The sequence below is a fragment of the Alexandromys fortis genome, unplaced genomic scaffold (genome assembly GCF_014885135.2).
Source record: "Alexandromys fortis isolate MF-2015 unplaced genomic scaffold, M_Fortis_MF-2015_v1.1 scaffold_111, whole genome shotgun sequence".
Lineage (NCBI taxonomy): Eukaryota > Metazoa > Chordata > Mammalia > Rodentia > Cricetidae > Alexandromys > Alexandromys fortis.
The window spans coordinates 3,600,719-3,622,603 of NW_026067996.1; the positions used below are offsets into that span (position 1 = coordinate 3,600,719).

General features: G+C 44.8%; 1 protein-coding gene across 23 annotated transcripts in view; it reads right to left on the minus strand.

Annotated features, from left to right (window-relative positions):
* Magi1 (membrane associated guanylate kinase, WW and PDZ domain containing 1) overlaps positions 1-21,885 on the minus strand; it is a 602,777-nt gene that overhangs the window by 26,487 nt on the left and 554,405 nt on the right. For 16 of the 23 annotated variants that reach the window (XM_050160299.1, XM_050160295.1, XM_050160291.1 and 13 more), the window contains 3 exons: positions 13,272-13,303; positions 3,932-4,148; positions 286-369 (listed from right to left, as the gene is read on the minus strand). In XM_050160299.1, coding sequence (XP_050016256.1) covers positions 286-369; positions 3,932-4,148; positions 13,272-13,303 — 333 coding nt within the window. The remainder of the gene's footprint in view (positions 1-285; positions 370-3,931; positions 4,149-13,271; positions 13,304-21,885) is intronic. The other 7 variants (XM_050160298.1, XM_050160297.1, XM_050160296.1 and 4 more) reach the window with 1 other exon arrangement.

Genomic DNA, 21,885 nt, shown 5'->3' on the forward strand with positions numbered 1-21,885 from the left:
AGTAGCAGAATGACTTTCCTCGGTACTTAGTGAGAGTGGGGTCACCAGGCCCTGGCGTCTCCACAGCCACAGACAACACAATGCATCTACAGACTCCGAAAGCACACACACATCACTTCCTAATCTCATTTTGCGTTTGGTTTATGCTCAGCGAAAACAAGCCTAGAAACACTCCTTCATGCACTTTTATCTCCCCTCACTTCTGTGGCCGTCTCCCCAGACAGATGGGAACATCAAACAGGATAAATGGTAATGGAGAAACGAAAGTTCGCGGCAGATCCTTACTCTGACATTCTCCAAAATTCGTGGAATTGATTTCTCTGTCTCTCTCACCCTTGCTCAGTCCTGATGCAGGCGAAGGTGACATAGCTGGAATATCAATTTCACAATGGTGTAAAGCTTAATACATGGTTCGTTTTAATTTAGTCTTGAGTGATAAGGGGTGTGCAACTCAGCTTCACAGTAAAGGTCATGGCGGCTATGGATTCTAAAGGACTGGAGTTCAGTTCTGTTTTTCACTTTCTTTTTCCATGGTGCCTTACCTGTCAAAAAGCTAATTGAACACTGAGGGTTTCCCGTGACTTCCATTACCACCGTAGGCTCCTGATGTTTAATTCGACTCTAACCACATTCGTGAACGACCCTATTTCAGTCATGCCATGAACTATAGAAGGCTGGCCAAACCCTCATTGCCTTTTGAGAAAATCTAAGTGTGTGTGTTAGCACCACACAACAGCACTTGTTCAGGGGAGTAACGGTGCCTGAGAGAAGCCATTCTTAGACTGAAGCACGCCCTGGTGAATTCTAGGCAGTTCAAACCAGAACAGTCTTATGTTTGAGATGTAATCACGGAATCTGTTGAATCTGAACGAACACACAGATAGAAATTGTTATAATCATCCTAGAATCCCGGTGTCAGACTTGTAAACACGGCTCCCTAAAGGACAGGTTTATAGTGCTGGTTAAAATGACAGCCTTGACTGCTTTCTTTGCGAGCTGTAAAGCTGTAAACAGGTAAAAACTTCCTCTCTAAGTTTTGGAGACTCCTTTGTAGTACAGGCTGCTGTGCACTAGGTGACCGTGTGAACATCTTCTAAGACCAATCATGTTATTGTTAAAGACACGGATCCAACTGGCATTTTAGCTAGAGAAAATACAAAACAGGCAAGGCGGCTTATTTAAAGGATTTCTAGCCTTTAATTAACATTGAAATCCTTCAAAGGGATTCATTAACACTTCTGTAATTCAGATTAAATCATTCTAACACTGCTGCTTTGGCAGAGAGCCAAGCAGAGAGGATGGTATTTTGTGAGACACCTAGAACACGTAAGGGAACGTGGCCGGCTGTGTGTCCGTCTTTACATTGCCTGTGGTAATGAAGTTCAATAAGAAGGAAAAGGTATGTTCAACATGAAGGGAATAACATACATGATTAATGTACTACGACTTACTTCAATTTCAGTATTTGCTTATTTCATTATCAAGGGATGGGGAGGGAATCCCATCCATCAAGACTCCTCCTTTTTTTAAAAAGAATGTTCTTAAAAGAACTTAGGGCGATGGGAGAAATGAACTTGGTTTAGGGCAGTACAAACAGGGTAATACAAAATAACTTAGGGCAATGGGGGAAACGAATTTGAGATGAAACAAAAATGGTGATTCAAAGACAAGATTGCTATAGGTTCACCAGCGGGTACCACGGGAAGAAGAGAGCATGTGCTAGAGACAGAATAATTACTGGAGTGCGGCCGGGGGAGGGCCATCATTACTCTTATTTAGAAAGAAGAAAACAAATCCATGCAGATCTTAACAGCCATTAGGCTGCTACTAACACTCAATTACAGAACCTCCAGTCACCAAAGAGGCACTGGTTCTCACTCGTGGGGCTGTATCCCATTGCTAAGGTGCTAAAGAAAGCAAAGGGACAAAGCGGAAACCATTCCAAACATTTCTGCCTGACTGCACTTGGCCAGTGCCAGTGCTGCAGCAAGTGGCTATGGTCATGCTGGGTATTCCCATCTCTCTTCCTGTTGAACACTCTCTTAAAAGTTGAGCTAAAATATCCAAATCCCAAGAAATACTGTTGCGTTAGGGTGGATGAGCCTACCATTGAGCACACGCTTCAAGTGCCCTGTCAATCCAGGAAGGCCCGCCAGTACTTCGGGGAGTGATTACTACATGGAAAACTCAATCCTAATGCGTACTGTACTGAAGAAAGCGGGTGCACGGTCAATAAAGCAATCACTCAACATCCCCTGAAGTTGGGTCATTGATTGAAGAAGCCACATGGTTAGAGAGAAATGTAAAGGGAATATGGACCATTTTCAACTGGGAGGTATTCCTTCGGTGGTATTTTAAAGAGAAATCGCTACGAAAGATGGGTTGCTGGTATGAAGCCCAGGTCTGTACCAGTTGGCTGTCCCTGGTCTGGAAACCTCACGTGCTATAAAAAGTTAAGTACTGATGTAACACCCTAAGAAGAAAACTCCATACCATAAAACTTATAGTTACAGATAAAATCGTGCAAATATGGTCTAAAACGACTCTCTGGCTTTGTGTGTCAGGGATACATGAAACATAAACAGATTAGAAATTCAGACTCAGGTCCCATCCTCAGACTATCTCACTGCGGATAAACAAATACTTCAAAATCCAAAATTGGAAGCATTTCTCATCTTGAGCACTTTTTGATATAGGATGCTTAACTTTGCAGTTAGCATTTGCTGCATTTGTCGGAGATTTCCTTCAGCCTGGCTTTCTGAATGTTTCAGCTGTCTTCTGGCAGCAGGGGTGGGGTGGGGTGGGGTGAATTCAATTTCAGATTAGCTGGCTTTTGTCAGCACGGTGAACCTCAGCCTTCCTGATGGACTGATGCTTTGCACTGATGGTGATGATGCTTCGAGGGACTCTCAGCTGATAATCAGCAAGAGATCCTCACGTGGCCCCTGATTGTTGAGTTTACCTAAGGTCAGCTTTCCTTCTCAGGGCTGCTGGCCTCACTGCCTTCCTTTATCTGAGTCACAGGATAACGGCTGTCTCCCCAGACAGCCAGGTATGCTGCGCAGCCAGGCCAGAGTGGTTGGTGACGGGAGGAGAGGCCTTTAACCTCCTCTAGCATCTGAGCTGTGATTTCCACAGTGGTGACATCAGGGCAGCTAGGAACAAAACCCGTTGTAAGGAAGGCCAGGCAAAACAATGTTGTTGTTTTTTTTTTCTCTCAGCTTCTCCCAGGTCGTCAATATAATGTCCTCTCTCCTAACACATTTTGCCTTATTCCAGGGCACACTAACCAGCCACCTCAGGGAGAAAATGTCAGGGACCACAAAGGCTCCAAAAGGGCCAATAGCATCTGCAAAGCCTGGGGCATTTTAGGGACTTGCATAGGTAACATAGTGAGGACTGCTGATGGTGAACGTGCCCAGTAATCATCTCATTAAAAAAGAGAGAAGGGCAATGAGGAGGAGAGTTTAAGATCTGGGAAGTTCTGAAGTGTACCTTTCCAAGTTGATCTTAACAAAACAATGCGCATCACCACTGTATAGATAATTAAGCTACACTCATTCTCTATGGGCTTTCATTTTTTCCACCTTTTTGAGGTAATGTTTGCAAAGACTAAAGAGGGAAAAGAAAACATTACCAGTATTTTTAAGAACCACAAGGCCACAAAGAAAGAACCTAACCTCTTCTCATGACCCCACAATCACTATTATGCTGGCGTGTCGGAGCCGCTTGACCAGACAGGAGTGCACAGCAAGCCATGTTCTCCACTCGGGACAGAATTAGAAGACAACAGCTCCTACCTGCTCTAAGAGGCTGTGGGTTCCCAGTCCTCTTAACCTTTAGCCACTGGCTACCCCAGGCCTCCTTTGTTAAGAGGAGGTTAGAGCACGGGAGAGGGCCTGGGAGAGCAGGAACCCAGGGAGTTACTCACGTCGGTTTTCATACATGCTCCTGGACTGGGCCCAGATTTTAAAAGGATCTGGTTTTTTCTGCCCAGAGCTGTCGGTCTGATCTGGAGCAGGGGCGTCTGCAGGTGGGTACTCGGGGAGCACCTGCGTGCCGTGACTCGGGGATGCCGTGTGCAGGCTCCGGTGGCTGGAGACGCTGTGCTGGGAGCTGTTCTGGCTGTCTTTCCTCTCCAGTGGTTGCTGCAAGAAAGCAAGGGAAGGGGCCAAGAAAGGAAGATGACTGTGACTTCTCCACTGGGCACCTTTCCCCAGCCTGCCTTTGTTTAGTGCGCACACACACACAAACACTTAAAACGACACTCTGGCTTCTCCAACAAGTGCTGAATACAGATAAATCCGCAAGTGATTGGCAGGAAGACAGAGGGGCGGACTAGATAGAGACATAACCATACCCATGCTGCTCTCTGGGCTGTAGTGGGAAACAAATCTGATTTCCCTTGGAAGCTCTCAGGAAGACACACTGGGCTTATTTATTGTACGATGCCTCTATCCTGACACCCTCGGTTCTTGACAAAAATATGCAACTGAAAATACCATAAGTGTTTTGGATGTAAGCCTGCAATATCCACAAGCAATACAATCAGGGCTAAAAATGCTACACGGGGCTCCATATGCTGTATCTCTTAATAATCAAACCCGCTCCGCTCTACAGGTTTCCATCATTCCTATTCCAGCAGGAACTGCATCCGAGCACTGGCAAGTCACACCTGGCAGCGCAGTGATCAGGTACTCCCGTGCAGAGAACAGGAGCTTCTATAGTTTTCAGTTAATCAATTCTGAGAGCAGTGCTCTCTACCTCTTGGATCACTGGGACTACTGTGAGTTAAAAAAGAAAAAAATAAAGAGCCAACTTGAAGAATGTGTATGTGTTGCCCTGCAGGGGTCAGCCCTCCCAGACGGGTAACTTGTCCAAAGTTTAAGTACTTTCAAAGGGAAGCTTCATTGACTTCAAAGGCAGAGTCAAGTTCCTGATCACTGAAACCAGTTCAGCACAGACTTACATTTTATGAAATGTTCTCTGAATTGACAGAGAGCACAGGCAAAACCCTGGTCATGGTTTCACCCCTGCAAATGCAATGTTGGAGTTCTGCCTCATCTGCAAAAGACACTATGTTACTTAGCTTCTGTGCCTAGTTATCAGGAGCTAGGGAACAAGAGGGGAAAGGGGGGCCTCTCCATCTTCTGTTATGTACACAGCAGAGATGATGCTTTTTAAAGAGTATCCTGACTGTGTGTATTCTGGTCCCCTGGAGCTCTGCCACCAGAGGCTATCATCAGTCCTCCTTGCTCTTCACTCAGGTGCCCTCCACCTTTCATTCCCTGATGGAAATGACCATGGCCCTTTCTCCTTTTAGTCTTTATTTTGCAATAAGTAGATGAGGAAAGTAAAAAAAAAAAACCCAGATTTGTTTTGTTCCTTTTGCGTGTGTATGTTCATATGTGGCGACATGTGTGTGCAGGAGTATGCATATAAACACACACACACACACACACACACACACATGCATGCATGGAACACAGAGGGCAATGTTCCACTTTTTGTTTGAGAAGGTTCTCTCACTGGCCTTGAGTTCACCAGGTAGGCTAGGCTAGTTAGCCAGCGAGCCTCTGAACGCCTTGTCTCACCTTTCTGGAATTGCAAGCATGCCCTGCTATGACCGGCACTGTATACGGGTTCTGAGAATATAACTTAAGTTTTTATATGTGCAAGGCAAGCATTTTATTGACAAACTTCTCTCAACTCCTAGACAGAGTTGAGATCTTTTGACTGCTAGAGACTTGACTACAGGCTTTTGGGAAGGACTCATAGCTGAGGAAAATGAGAGGCTTGTATTCTAAGGCTATTGTACCTTCGAGAGGATTAGCTCGCTCACATGCAAAGGGATGGTACACACAAAGACGCACAGGGCAAACACAACTCCGCCCTTCCTCTCTTCAGATAATACAGCACTTAGCTCTGTGCTAGATGGACTAGCATTTCCAAGATTGGCAATAGGCTCTCTGCCACCTTTGAAGGCCCTTCCCTACACTGACGCCAGCTCTCATGGCCTCATATCACGCCCCGCCCCTTCCTCGGGTACCATTCTGAGGATGCTGAGGGTGAGGACGGCAGTTCTCTGTTAAACGTGCATCTCTCATCTGTTTATCTCGTAAGCTCTCATCAGAAAACACGCGCACCATCAGCCATTGTTGGCGTGAACGTGTAGCACGGTATTTAGAAAAAATGACATTATGAGCAGGTTTCTTCCCTTAAGTTTTATACTTTTCAGCGCTGTTTATCTTTTTTTTTTCCCCTATTTTAATGACAACAGGTAACATCTTACAAGCAAGGGAAATCAGAGGCTATTTCCACCTTGAAGTGAACTGTAGTAAGCAGAATTAATATGGACTTCGACTTTTATGCTGTTTAGGAGCTACTCTAAACGTTAACACCAAATCATTCAATACAGGAACCGAGCCTGCCTGGAAGACGCACAAACTCCCTTCAAATGTTCACTAGATTTTTATTCCTTAAAAGAGTGGCAGATGTCTGACTGTAGAACGAGCCCAGCATCACTGAGTTCATGTCACAGCTGAAGTAAGTCTCCAATTCTGAAAGCTTCAGTTTCCATTTGCGGGCCCTTAATGTCCCCCAGGCCTGCATGCTACCTACAGTACACTTGGAAGGAAGTCCGCATGTAGCTGTTTAGGAGGGTACCTTGAAATGTGTGTCCTACTGACTTCTTGGGTCCCTGTCTCTGAAAACCAAACTTTAACCTCTTCTATTAGGTCACTTTTCCTCCCTGTCCCACTGAGAGTCTGGTGACAGTGTTGCCTATCTCTGAGGTACCCATTGGTTTTATGCCCAGTGAATGGTTCTCACAGAGCTGAGGGTGTGCACATGTGGTGCCCAGCTGGTGGTAGTTTTGGGAGGTTGTGGAGCCTTTAGGACATGTGGCCCAGCTACCAGAAGAGGGTCTCCTGGGATGGCCCTTGAAGATGATAATGCCCTTCTGGTTCTAGCCTGACCTTTCTGCTTCTTGTCAGTCACCATAAGTCAATCAGCCACTTCATGTTCCTGCTGACAGAGATTAAACCCATTCTGCAGCCACGCCTCCTCACCCTGATTGGCTGAAATCCCCTGAGCTCATGAATCAAAACATTTCCCTTAAGCTGCTTACATCAAGAGTTTTCTCACACCAATGAGAGGAGTTATGCACACACCATCATACATGCTGCTCAAAAGGGTTTCTACGGCCCTAGGATGTTTATCTTGGTGTAACAAATCCCTGTCACAGAGGACCCTGCCTCAGGTTTAACTAAAGAGTTGCTTGGCCATTAAGGGAGTATTCAGATGAAGTCCACTGAAAACACTTTATCTGCTAAGACTTAGCCCTGTTCTATGTTCATTTTTAAAACGACCAGCTCTCTCAAATTTAAATATAGTGAGAATCCTCGGGTTTTTGGAGCTGTGTTCTGTGTGTATTTGTGTAAACATTTCAAAACACGGTTTTCATTTTCTGTGTCCTTTTATTAGAAGCCCAAAACTGGTCAAAGGAAAAGCAGCATTCACAGAGCTCTCAAATTAAAGTCATTTGGGGTGTGCATGTGTGTACATGTGATCAGGTATATGTATATGTCTGGCATACAGGGGCATATGTATGTATGTCGAAGCCAGAGGATACCCTCGGGTATTGTCCCTTAGGTGCCATGCACTTCAGTGTTTTGAGACAGAGTCTTTCTTTAACCTGGAGGTTCCTGATTAAGCTAGGCTGGCTGACCATCAAACATAACACACTTGCTCATCTGTACTCCCCAGTATTGGATTATATCAGCTACCACTATACACTCTTTAAAATGTAGATGATAGGGAATGACCTTGGATTCCTGATGCTTGTGCAGCAAGTTAACTACCTGGCCCTTCAGGGTCAGATTGTATGACTTTTCTTGATCACCTACTAGAAGGCTTTGTGCATGAAAGAAAATTCGCTTCTCAACTGAGACAGCACAGAATTAGATCTGCATTGCCCTGCTCTGAAGTGCTAGGGTTATGGGTCTGTGCTACCTTCAACTCATTTTCCTAAGTGAGACACCAGTTCAAAGACAAGCAGCTATAAGCCTGTATCCTTAGCCCTGCTAAGAAAAGCCTGTGCATGCAGCACATGGATGGGGAGAAATACCTAGCACATTAAAGCAGGATACCAGACAAGGCTTGCCTACAGCGATCACCTGCGATGTATTTATTCAACTTGATCAACAAATGGATAATTTATACTGTGCCAGACATGCAGAAACACAACAGATAAATATAAAGATGTTACCTAACTGCTTGGAATTTATATGTGGAGATGGATATTGGATTAATCAAATATTCAGAATATATTTAAAACAACACAGCACAATGTCCTCTGGTCTAAGGATGGGTGTGTAGAAGAGTCCTTTGGCAATGCACCCAGCATGTGCAAATTCCTACCATCAAAATGAGCACGGAGAGGCTGCAGTCTTCAGAATGTCGGGCTAGTGTGACACTGTGAGGGGACGGGAAGCTGGACATGAACTTGGAAGCCAGATCACGCAAGTGTCTTATGTGACAATGTAAGGACAGGCTTTCTTCTTAGCCCTGGAGGAAGTACTTAAAGTAAGAATGAACTAGGAGTTAATGCACTTCCAGGAAGTTTGCTCAGGCTCCTGGTTAGGAAACAGATGTAGAGAAATGGCTGGAAGCAGAGAGGGCAGTCTGCGGTTCCTTGTAGCTCTGCCCCTGGGCTAGCTTCCCCTGGGGCAGGGGTGTGATGAGGGTGAGTCACTGCTGACAGGTTCAGTGGAGACAGGAGGAAGAAGAAGATACTTTAGAAACACAGGTCTCACCCATACCCAGACAGAAATCACTAATCTTAACTATTGTCACTAGGTCGATATTTTCTAACGAAGAATTTCATTTCTGATACTCAAATCTCTGCCAACTTGGAAAAAGACATGAGCTTAATTCTGAAATCTCCTTAAGAGTCCTTGGCCATGAACTTGTATCACAAAACCTTTTAGAATGAAATTGTACCTATCTCCCTAAAATGAATGATTCTCATCCTACTTACTGTCAGGTCAGAAAAATCGGGAAGGCGCAATGGTTTTTATAAATGGAAATGGGGAAAAATTTATCTCATCAGTATTTCACAGAATGATTTAGAAATGGACGTTCCTATAAAGTGAACTGAAAATATTTGCTTGGAAGAGCAAATGAAAACAGACAGCACTTAGGAGCTCAGATGATGAAAAGAATTCATGGGGCTTAAAAATGACAAATTGATCCATTTTAAAGCCAAATTATTTACAGTTGATGTATCTGCCAAGACCCAAGGCCACTGCAGAGATTTGCATGGACAACAGGAGCAGATCCAAACCGCTGAGGTATGAGGCCAAGGTCATCAAAAGTGTGAAAATTGGACACCAGGTCTGTGTCAAGGCATAGGCTGCTCTTTACTTTTGCCTCTTTCCTGTATAGGCTTCCAAGTCAAATTTCTTCTCAAAGACAGGTGAAGGGAATTCATGGAGAAAAGGAGAGCACTGGGAGGATGGAAAAAACAAAATCTGAGTCACAAAAAAAATGTAAGAAATTTAGCAAAATGGATGTTCAGGTGCTTACTGAGGTGGGATAATTTGACTGATAATCTGAAGCCAATCTATCTATTCCTTTTCTCATCTCCCACCTTCACTGCTTTTCCTCACTGTCTGAAGAAACTTTGATGAGATCCAAGTGGTGGCTTTGGGGTTGGGAAGCCCAAGAGTGCAGTGTGAGAAGCAGTGCCTATCACAGAGAGTGATTCAGGCTGGAGCCACTCCATGCATACGTCATCGAAGAGAGCTCGTGTCTCCCAATCCATACATGACCTAAGAGGTCTTATGTCTCCTCAAGCATATATAAGAGATCTTGTATCCCCCTCACGTCTTAATATCTAATTCCAGAAATTTACTTCGGTATCTCTTGCAGGCTAAAGGGATTGGAAGCGAAACTTTCTATTGCTGTTTTGAAGACACCACCTTGTCACTGCTTGTAAAACTTTGGGTGTTCCCAGCCTGCCAGACTCCAAATAACTTCACAGTTCAGCCACAGTTCTTGACTCTGCCCTGGGTCTGGGCTTTGTAAGACTATTCAACTCAGGTCATTTGAACTGATAGCTCGATGGTCCTCCTTCATCAGCTTTCAGTGTATACGCTCACCAGACTTTACTCCCCAGGAGAAGAGGGTCTAGACAGGCCTGTCTGCTGACGTGGTATCTATTTCTCTCCCCAGTTCCTGGAGTCGGGTATTCTCTGCCTTAGTCTCTGGATACCTGCACTATTTTAGCACCTAGACGACAGGCAGTATGCATTTGTACTTCCGGTACCTCAGTTCAAGTTCCATACTTGGGAGTTCTCACTACTTCGCTGAATGAAAAGATGGATAGATGGCCGAGTGAGTGGAGGATACATGGATGAACAGAAGACTGGTGAGCAGGGAAAGAAATGGACAGATTGATAAAGGGAGGCTGGAGAAGGTGGGATGTGACCCCGCACGAACACAGGTGGGTCTGGCTTACAATTTGTTTGGGTGTGCAATTTAGAGTTTAAAGCCCCCACACAAGATCCCTGTGTGTGATTTAAACTGACAATTAAAATTAAGCTTCTCGTCAGAATGATTAAGCTGGGTCACAACTTAAGTTTTCCAGAGACGCCTAAAATCCCACAGCTAACGCGTCTTATTTTTTACTGCCAAGTGGTAGAAAAATCTGTGACGGTGTAGAAGTCCAATTATTAAATTAATTAAACATCATTAAGACATCACTATTATACCGCAAGAGTATACAAACCCCACAAACTTAGCATTTAAACTAAATCTAGGAAGTTAAATTCTTATTAAGAGTAAGCTATGGGGACAACCCAGGAGGTGGAACAACATTAAAATGCTAAAACCTTCGGCTCTAATAAAATCTCAACTGCCTAATTATTAAAAACATTAAAAAAGAAAGAAAAGGTATGGCAACAGAGGGACCCTGTCCATCATCGGAGGAAGCCAAGCGTGTCAGAACCCTGGGGGTATAGCGGGAAGCCAAGCAGCCAATAGTGAGGACCTGGTTTAGATACTATTCACTGAGCTGGGATGGAATCTACATGGATCACAACCCAGGTACAACTGCTGCACTCTGGATTATGCAGCCTGCAGAACTGACACTATCTGTCACCACCTGAGTAGCTCAACCAGCAACCTGGCCACCCTTCACCCCCGTGGATTCCCTCCAACCCCTTGGAAAACATCCCCTAGTCACCTGTCCCATTGGCAGGACACCATCCAAATTCAAACCGGGGAAAGGGAAACAGCTTTCCATCCACCTGTGCAAGCCTCACTGATCACAGATGTTTGTAATGTTCCCCTGCCAGCAGCAGTCCTTGGCTGAGAGTCCGCTAATCATGGGCAGTAGCTGCCAGGGTGACAGCATGCCATGCAAGCTGCCATCTCTGTCCTGGAGCAGAACCCAGGTGAGGACAAGCCCCACGCTAGGAACCTGCTCTGGAGTCCAGCAGCACCCACCCTCTTCGCCTGCGGTAATCAGAAGCCAGCCGACTGTGGGCAAAGCGGTTAAGAGAGCTTTTTTCCCTAGGAATGCAACTCAAGTAATTGGCTTGTTGCTCACTAATGACATGGCAGCCCCCAAAATAAACTGCCAGAGAATTCTCTTAACTGATTTCGTGAACGTGGGCTCTGTGCATGCTTGATGCTAGGTGTCAGCCGGGTAATTCAGAAATACTTCCGGGAAGATGATATACAAACATGACAGAACCTCTCCTGCACAGGTGCAAACAGCAGAGACCACTCTGCTCCCGGAAACCATGTTAGTAGTGCAAAGCGGTGGCTCCCTGTCAAGATTTCACAGCACGGAGGTGTGTAAAACAAGTCCAACATCAGCACAGCATGGCCATGGAAGGCTCGCGCTAACCCAAGCTCGGGAGACGCATCTTCCAGCTGCACTCGATTTGTCTGAAGGCTGAATGCGTCTCTGGTGAGGACCCAGGGACGGCGATGCACACATGCGCACATGCACACACTTCGGCATCTGTGCTTTCAGTGTGGGCACCAAGCAGCACTTTCCTGCTTGGACATTAACACAAACTGACACGGGAAGCAGCCCTGGAGTCAGCGTTCCAATCGCCACAGCCCTGTGCCATCAGAATCACATCACTTACTGCAGGCTTTTCTCTTCACAGAACGGGGGAGTTGGGACTTCAGGATGCATAAAGCTCCCCTCGCTCACCTCCTTAATAAACTTCTGCCATGCTTGGAGACAGGTGGAAAGAATTCAGCTGCAGCGCCTGAAGCTGCAAAGTTTCAAAGGTCCTCCTCCGGATGGCACAAAGCCACACATTTCCCCGTTCGGAAATCTGCTAAGTTACAAGGAAGCTCCTTCTTCTTCCTAATATTAATGACTCAGAAAGCTTCTCCCACCTAGTTCAATTTCACAGGCGTTCAAATCACAGATTTTGAGTTTTTAAGCGGCATTTTAATTTGTTGTTATCGCCCTAGGAGTGAAAAGCTCATACGACCAAACATGACACTGTAGCCTCTAGGCTATTAGCCAGCATGCCAAGTAGGTAATGCATCTTCAGGGAAACCAGATTAGAAAGGACAGTAAAACATTGATTTTTTTTTTTTTTTTTTAAAGAATCCTATACCTGCAGTATAATGCTGTGAAAGCTAGCAAAACAACAAAGGACATTTCCCCAGCAAGGAAATGTGTTAGTCTCAGTGCTGGGCAGTGAACATTGTTCCACCTGAGCATGGACATACACAAACATAGCAATTCTTCTCCGAATTCACAGGTTTTGTGAATAATTCCCCACTGAGTGCATACGGAAGCTCTGAGAGAGCTGGTAGCCATGTGAACGGCTGCCGGCGAACACCAGTTGAGAAGCCAGCGAGCAAGCAGGTGGAGCCTTTTCTCTCTTTTCCTCCCCCAAAGGAAACAATAGCATTTGTATCAAGTTGAAACAGCTCAGAAACTCGCCCATTCAAAGGAGTTGTGAGCATTGGTGCAGGGAAGCCAAATTGCATTGTTTTAATCCTCAACGCGTTTGCATCCTGCTCACACACCTCTACATAGTTAAAAGACAAACCCAAATACCATTTAGATCAAACGTATCTCCAGAACTTAATTAAATGAGCCTGTGCTCCTGGCTCCTGCATCCACTCTAAAACACATTTATTACGGTGAATTCAGGCAGCGGACCTTCCTTCCGCTGGGGTCCCCTGCTCCCCCCCCCCCCACAAGCACCAAGTAAATGACAAGTACTTACCGACTTTGGACTCTTCTTGGGAACTGGTAGCCCTAGAAAAAAAATGCAACAAGGGAGGGGGGGGGAAGACATCATTAGCATATAAATGTTACCTTTTCTTAAAGAACAATCCCCAGGTGTTTCATGGCCACCTAGTCATCTGCAGAGTTCTGTCAGAGTCCTCCCCAGCATCGGAGTTACCAGGCTGTTCATATCGAATCAAAGCTGAGGGAGGAGAGCGAGAGGCAGGAGATCTATCTGCATTAGCTATGCTGACTTGTACTGCAGCAGCCTGGAGGCTGGGAAAAGAAATTCACAGACCTCAGCGGCCTGGGAAATTGAACACTTGGACAGAATCTGAAATGCTCTTCTGGATTAAGAGAGACTTAACTTACAATTAAGTTCAGGATATTCCCTCTCCTTACGATCCACTTGTCAATGGAAATGGACCAATCAGGACAGAGAAAAGGGTATATATTTAGTTTTAAAGGACAGCATGGTTAAATTTATATCCCCCCACCCTGTCTTTTTATTCCCCTATGTATTTCAGGCAGAGAAATGCCTTCTTTAGCTTGGATGAGCTCAGCCTCAACACAAAGACGAATGCTCTCTCGCCAGCAGAGGAGGGTAAAATAGGAGCACAAGTTCAAGTTGGTCTAGGATACCCTCTGGATCATCAGCACACATCTTGATATCTGTCAGTCATCTAAGCAGCCCCCTAACTTCACTTCTGGGAAAGACTGGGGCTTGGAGTGGGCTCCGGAGAGGTAAGCATGCCATTTGGAAGGAACAAGGAAAATTTCACAAAGCCGAGAGAGAAAAAGACAGCAAGGGAGAAAGAGAACGGCAAAGGAGACAAAGGTGGTGGCTGAACCTGGTGGGCTGTCCTCAGACCCTGTCCTTAGTGGGAGGGAGGGCTAGGGCTGGAAGGAGCCAGTGATCTCATCACTTCTAGGAAAGGGAGCAGCAATCAGAGGCAGGCTGATGGGGACCCTGTCACCAGACAAGAGTGGGGAAGGGAGGTGAGAAAGGAAAACAAGCGCACACTGGTGTTTGGAAAGTAATCATCTCCCCAGCTGCCGCCTCCTTCCTCTTTCCCTGTCTGAGCATAGTGAGACCGCAAGCTGTAGATCCCATCTGCACCAAAGCCAAACATACATTTGGGGCGCAATGATTCTGCGTGGACGTTTCAGCCTGGCTCTGAGAAGTGATTCTGATGTAGCCTGATGAATTTCAAGTCTTTGGGAAGTCACTTGTCAGATCTGCCGCCATGCTAAACCAGCGGAAATAAGAGGAAGTGGGTAGCGATGCTAATGTTGTTCACCCTACCAGTGAGGCCTCAGAGAAGGCAGGGGCGCTCGCAAGGCTTGTCACATCACAATAATGGGGTTTCCATGGTTTGACAGAGTAGCTCTCAGATCTCAAAATGTAGCACTTCATTAAATATAAATGCTCAATCCGAACACCCCCTACCCACCTTGGGGAGCAGAAACCTTCAGTACTAACAATAACACTATTTCTCAAGGTTTCTGGTGCCAAGGAAGACGCTTCAGGAACATGGTTAAAGACATTGTGACAGGGCAGAAAGTGTGACTGTTTCAAGTGAGACCAAGGCAGGCCGTCACTTTGGAAGCTTTGGCAACTTAGTTTCTGCACTAATGAATGGAAAGAGCGAGGTTCACTTTTAAGACTGTTAAAGTAATTAAATAGCACAGAATCTTTGAGAGCCTGTGTCCCGGATGTTCTTTTACCTTCCTTGGCTGACATCATCTATGAAAAAAAATGCTAGGGGTAGCTAGTTTCAGTTAGGGGAAGATCATTTTGCTGAATTAATTAACACACACAAAGATTTAGCAGAAGATTTACTTACAGATTTCAGACTGGGTTGAATAATTTTTACATGATCTTAAGAATTGGGTGCTTTTATTGGTCAATAGGATGCCCTTAATGAACTTTATCAAATGATATTACTGAGTTACTGCATACATTCTGAAACTACATACTATATACATATATATGTATATAGTATGTATAAACTGTATACATGGTTATGTACACATTCTCTCCTAATTCTTACACATTTACTTGGAATAAACTAAAGTTTCATTTAGTTAGTTTTTATAAAACTTGATTGATCAGTATCCGCTGACTTCTTATAGAGTCTCTAACTAGCTTTGTAAGACTCTGGTCTGGGCAGTCACCAGCTGTCCCTTATAACTGACATTTGTAAGGCAATGGTGTGTCATTCTCTGCCACAGAGGGACAATCACACATTCCCTACGGTGCATCCACAAAGAGGCTCACTGCAGCATCCTAATACGGGAAAACTGAGAACCACCAGAACTTCTAAATAGCTTGTGGGGTAATCAACCCACAAAGCACTCCACAAGCTTTGAAGGAATGGGCTGTCTCTACAGGCAACAGTGCAGAGACTGCCTCTAAATGAGTGTGACCAGCACGAGAATGGTGGTTATAAACGAAGGGAGGCAGTAGACTCAGACACACAGTTTTGCCCTCTGTGAATGTCCCCAAACCAATATCATGGACATCATCATTACCAATCTCACTAAGGTAATAAGATAGCAAATTTAAAATAAAAATTAGCTAATAGCCCTTCTAATATCAGCAATATCAACCAGTATGAAAGAAATGGGGTTAACCAATTAATGTATGTTTGTGTGTTTCCTCTAGGAAGCTGCCCACATGGTGTTCTAGAAGGTCCCAGCTAACCTGACCACCCCCAACACACACACACACACACACACACACACACACACACACACACACACACACACGGTTTCTTTGTGGAGCAGTGGCTATCCTGGAACTTGCTTTGTAGACCACACTGGCCTCGAACACTCCGAGATCTGCCTGCCTCTGTCTCCCGAGTGCTGGAATTAAAGGCATGAGCCACCATGCCCAGTCCCATAAATTGGATTTTGCAATAAATATGAACACCTCTTTATAAGAGGTCTTTGCTTTTCTCTGTTAGTTAGCTGCTGAAACTTTCATTTTCAAAGCCACACCCTTTGACAGAAGCCCAAAGTAGGTTATGGCCACAAATTAATATTTAAAGAGTCAAAATCAAGACACTTCACTTGACTGCTTTAAAATGGGGGGCTGGGGATCAAAGATTTGTTTTAGGTCCATATGGCCATTAAATCTTAAAATCTAATAAATATGAATGCTGGAACAAACTTCCTTGTTACAATTTATAATTTATTTCTGTAAAAACTATTTAGAAGGATTGAAAGTAGTTGGGAAAAGCCCTAGAACAGTCACTTTGGGGACACATTCTCTAAGCCCTAGACACCATGGCACACAGCTCTTCCCGAGAAAGAGGCAACTGCACACCACCCCGTGCTGGGTAGAATCTAGGAGGCAATGTTAGTCTTTTCTTTCTTCATGGCATAGCCCTGGATTGCTTAAGTAAATTTCTTTTTTTTGTGCACCCTGTGGCAGCCGGAAGGAGGGTTGTGCTCTATAAACTACACCCCATATTGCTTGTGAGGCATATGGGCCCAAGCAGCACCTGTCTTAATGGGCTCATATGGTCCACTCAAGGTAAGAAGGTTTCCCCGAAGAGGGAGAAGAAAGCATTTATGGATGGCGCCATCTGCTCTTAGCACCCAAGCAACAGCAAATGCTACTTCTAAGAGACTCCAGAAAACTTTTACAGGGAGGCATGGGCTTAAGGCGTGAGCCTGCGTGTGATCTATGCAGTGAGAAAATCCTGGGCCCTGCATCTCTAAGCTCCCCAGCAGAGACAACAAAAGGCAAATGATCTGCTAGCGAGGGGGACGCCACCATTAACACAACAGGAGTGCTCTCTCCCCCACTAAACACCACGGCCCCCAACTTTGTTCCCAGACTCTCTCACGTTACTAAATGGAAGAGTGAGATTTTAGATGAAATTTTGTAACGGTTGGGCACAAGTAGCTTACAGGGAAAAGTAACACTACAAGCCTTTGGGAAGCAAGGAAGTCATACACAGAAACATCATTTTCTTTGGCCCATGGGATTCCAGTAAAGGCACTACCTATGCCATTATCTCCTGCAACAAGGACAGCTTTAGTCATGAATATACATCTACGCATGAATACTACAATAAACAAAAATCTGCACGTTTGTGAACAACTGCGAGGGTTATCATTAACTTCTGCACCTTGCAAGTCACTTCTTTCCCTGACAATGAACACAGACACATCACTCCCCCTTCCTTATACTAAGAGGATTGAACCTGGGGGCTCACGCACGCCAGGGCAGTGCTGTACCAGCTGAGCGATAGCAACAGTTCTTGGTTTTGTTCTCTCTTTATTTTTGAGACAAGGTCTCAGGCTGGCTTTGAACTCATGACCCTCCTGTTTCAATGTCTGAACACCAGAAATATATGGTAGGCTACTATGCCAAGCTGACGCATAATTTTGTCTAGGTAAACATTTGTTCTTGCCCTAAGGACAGAGTAAAATGGTGAAGAAATAGGGGTGCTCAGCTGAGCTGTCAGGAAAGCTAAACAGAAACGTCATTTTAGACCAGCGAGGAGTGAATCTGGAGTCACTGGGACAGAGGGCTTCTATGGCCCCAGCATCCTCCAGGACTAAAGGAAATAAGGAGGCAAGCAACCCTACCTGACTGACAAAATGAAGAAAAAAATCTGGGTGTTGAAAGGGCGAATTCTGAAGTCACTGTGACACACAAAGAGGATCTAACTAATAATAAAATGTACAGCGTCACCGGCTGGCACTTCTTTCGTTATGGCTTCCAGTCTCCTTTCACTGGGTCTCCAGACACGACCACCCCACTACAAACACTGTGCTTTTCTTTAAGCGTTCCAACAAATTCTAGGTCACTATTATGCACGCTACTGAACACATCTCCTTTTTCTTGAAATTGGCTAAAAGTAAGTATCTAGAAAATTACTGTGAGGGGGAGGAACTGCTATTGAAGAACACATTTAATATTTAATAATAATAATAATAAATAGGGAGCTGGAGAGATGGCTCGGTGGTTAAGAGCACTGACTGCTCTTCCAGAGGACCTGGGTTCAATTCCCAGCACCCACATGGCAGCTCACAACTGTCTGAAAATGCAATTCCACAAGATCTGACACCTTCACATCAATGCACATAAAATGAAGTTAAATAAATCATTAAAATTATTTTAAAAAAAATAAATAATATTTTGAAGCAAGAGGCTGCTCTGAATGCTGTTTCTGCTAGGTAACACATCGCCCTGTTTACAGGGATGGGGGACTACTGATCCGCAGACATCCAATGGGTGGGACAGAACGCTGAGAACAGGCTCCTCCATGAAAGCAGAAATGATGATAGTTTGAAAACAAGTACTTTTGAAACAAGCCATGAACATCATTCCTTATTAACTTGCTTTTTTGTTTGTTTTGTTTGATAGAGAGCTCATAAAGGGGATATAATAGACGTAAATGAGAATGTTAATTTCCACTGACCTCCATGCAGATAAAATTTAAATGCAAGGGGGAGCTCAGGCTGGAAGGAATATAGAAAGAGTCACTCACAAGTTTAACCACAGTGCAGGGAAGTCCTACTACAGGACACGAGTTAAAATGACTTAAAGCAGTGAATGAGGCTGAAGAGGCTGATGACCTGATAAAGAGAATTCGCCATGTAGTAGGTAAATCCTGTTGAGAAGTTTCTTCTTTGTTGACAATGAATAATGAAAGAGGCTGGGCCTGGGAACAGCCACCTTAACCTCTGGTCAACACAGTAGTAAACCGAGAGACAGTATTTTAGCTGAGACCAGAATCATAAGAAGGAACCTGGCATGAGATTATTCATCCACCCAAGATTTCCTGAGCTCTGTACATGCCTAGCAGAGCATGGCTGGGGTGATCCAGGAACTTGGGGTATGACCTTGTGCTAGAGAGGGTCCCGGTCTGTTCACAAACCCGAAATAACAGAGTGATGAGCATGAACCACCATGATAGAAGGCCACCCTACCACACAGAGAACGGAGAAAAGAAACCAATTCTGCCAGGAAGAAGGGAGCAGAGGGAATGGCTGGAATCAAAGAACAGGCAGAGTTTGCCCATAGGGCAGGGGAGAAGCTGGCAACAATATGCAATGACTGATGATTGCCTGAATAAGGATCATGACTTTTAAGGTTGTTTCAGGCTAAATAAGTATGTCAACACAGACTCAAAGCAAAGCTCGAGTCAGGGTACATTTCCACTGATGCATCTGACAGACACAATACATCACAAAATTAAATCCATAAAACAAAATGAAAAATTATTCTACTTTGGACTGTTTGATCCCCTCCCCCCATCTTTCCTCTAGCCAAAAACTATCATCAACTCTGCTGAGTAATTTTTCAATGCGAACACAGTGTCAGCTGCCAAGAACACGTGGATCAGACTCACTGGCCCCAGAAAGATGAAGACATTCTTCTTTGGCCACTATGAAATAGCATCATCCTTATAGTGCAGAGGGCTAGATGGATTTCAGGGTCTAGAGTAAGGAGTTTCATGCTGTGCCACCTGGCATCTTGCAAAGAAGATTAAGAATACAGCTGTACAGGTTTTACAGCTATAGAGAAGTTGGCTTCAATTACACAGGACATATAGCCTAATAAATACGCCCCTAGGAGAAATAAACGGCTTGTGAAGCTGGTGATTGCTAATGGTTACAGGGCCTTTCACCTCTAAGTCAGAAGCCCCAAACTGACACGGACGCGGAGAGACTTGAAGCATTAATACCATGCAAGGGCTGCTGAAAGACCAAGGAAGGATGGATGAACTATATTCAAGCAATTCCTCAGAAATAAATGGTCACTGGAGAAAAAATATCACTGAAATGGAAGAATGTTCCTACAGTTCATTCAAAAGCTTAGGAAGTATGGGCTGGGGTTGCAGCTTAACGGTATGAGGCTTGCCTACCATGCATGAGAGTTGAAAAAAAAAGCCCAAAATACATATGAAGTATACCTCTAACTCGAAGGGTAGGAAATCTGCCTTTTCCCCCTTATTTCTAACATACATATACATCTTTTAAAAGTGAGAACTGTGTGCAAAAACATCTGGTGATCATTGATGTGCACTGCTCTTTACGCTGGCTCTCTGAGCAAATCCTAAAAGCTTCCTTACTGTCCTACTAAATGCTCAATAACATGGTCAAGGGCACACAGCCACCGACGTAGCCAAGGAGAATGCACCACATGCTTTTCTGGGCAACAGACCACAACCAAGGGATGGAAACTACAGTTGTCTATGCAGTACAATATGAATGCACAGAAACATTTCCATACAGCCTCATGGAGAATGTAGCTTTCCCATCTGCAAGCAGGCCAGTCTGTCATGGTATCTCAGACCCATGTTCATGACTTAAATTTAGGCAGGTGGCTCTCGTCTATACGTGGAGTCTCTGTATAGCTAATTTCTTAACACGCCTCTGAGTCATCACTCTGAGCCCCAGTACCTAGATCAGTGCTGGTGGAAAGTTGTGCATGCTGAAAATTCAGTCAGGTCTGTCTCTGGCTGGGGCCAAGAAGCCAATGGAAAGCTATACCACTGACCCCTATCAGTTGGAAACAGAATGGTAATAGTTTCATTCGCTTTGCCACTGTTTCCTGACGGTCCATGATCGAAGGATTTCTTTCTGATGGGGTGGAAGGAAAAGAGGTAATGAGTCAGAGGAAGGGGCGGCTGTGGCACCTTGCCTTCATAAAGGGAAAGAAGGACAGTCACCTTAGGAAGTCTGTTCGGTCATGATGTAATACAGGGACAGTCCTTCTCCAGGGAATACTCTAGCAAGATGTACCACTTCAAACTGGAATCGAGGCAGTTCTCAGAGTTCTCTACATCATGTGGGCTATGAATATTTGCAATTATTCAGGGGGGGTCTCACCTCACTCTAAAAATATTGCCATCTCTGGGGAACGTTCCTGGAATGACAGACCACCAGCCTCAAATATCGATTGCTACCCGTATGTACATTTACGACTGGCCTTGTGAATTCTTCCTCCCTCACTGAGAAGCTGTGGGGGTGGGGAGACTGGGGTGCCCTGGAAACTACCGAAGTCCCTTCGGATTTCAAAGTTTGACTTTTAATAGTATTAGGAAGTAGGGAGCGGATTACGAAACAATAGCTCAAAATAGAGAAAAACTCAGTAAGAATTCCTCTTCCAAAAACAGGATGCCGTGTGTGTCCCTATTTTAAGGTCACTGGCCTCCAAGGGAAAGCTGCCACTGTAATTGGTACTGAGGCTCTTCTGGGTTGTAAATTCCACACCAGGACCCTTTCCTCGGGCACTGCTGACTTCGGGCCAATTCTCATCCCAGTTGCTTATTTTTAGTAGTATAAGTAAGCAGGGAGTGAAGAGAGCTATCTAGTAGGATATTCTGAATTTTATCTTTACAAGACACCCAAATCCTGAAGAGGGAGTGGCTCCAGGGCATTCTTTCTCCCTCCCACTACATAGGCCTCTATCTAAGCATTCCCATCTCCACCGCTATTGTCTTGTCTTCCCTAAACGACTACAAAGGCCTCCTCGCTGGACCCTTAGCCTCATTGTTGGTGCCCTTTGATTTATTATACACAGAGAGCAGAGATGGCATTGTGTGGCACAGATCCAGTGATACGGTCCTTGGCTACATGCCTCT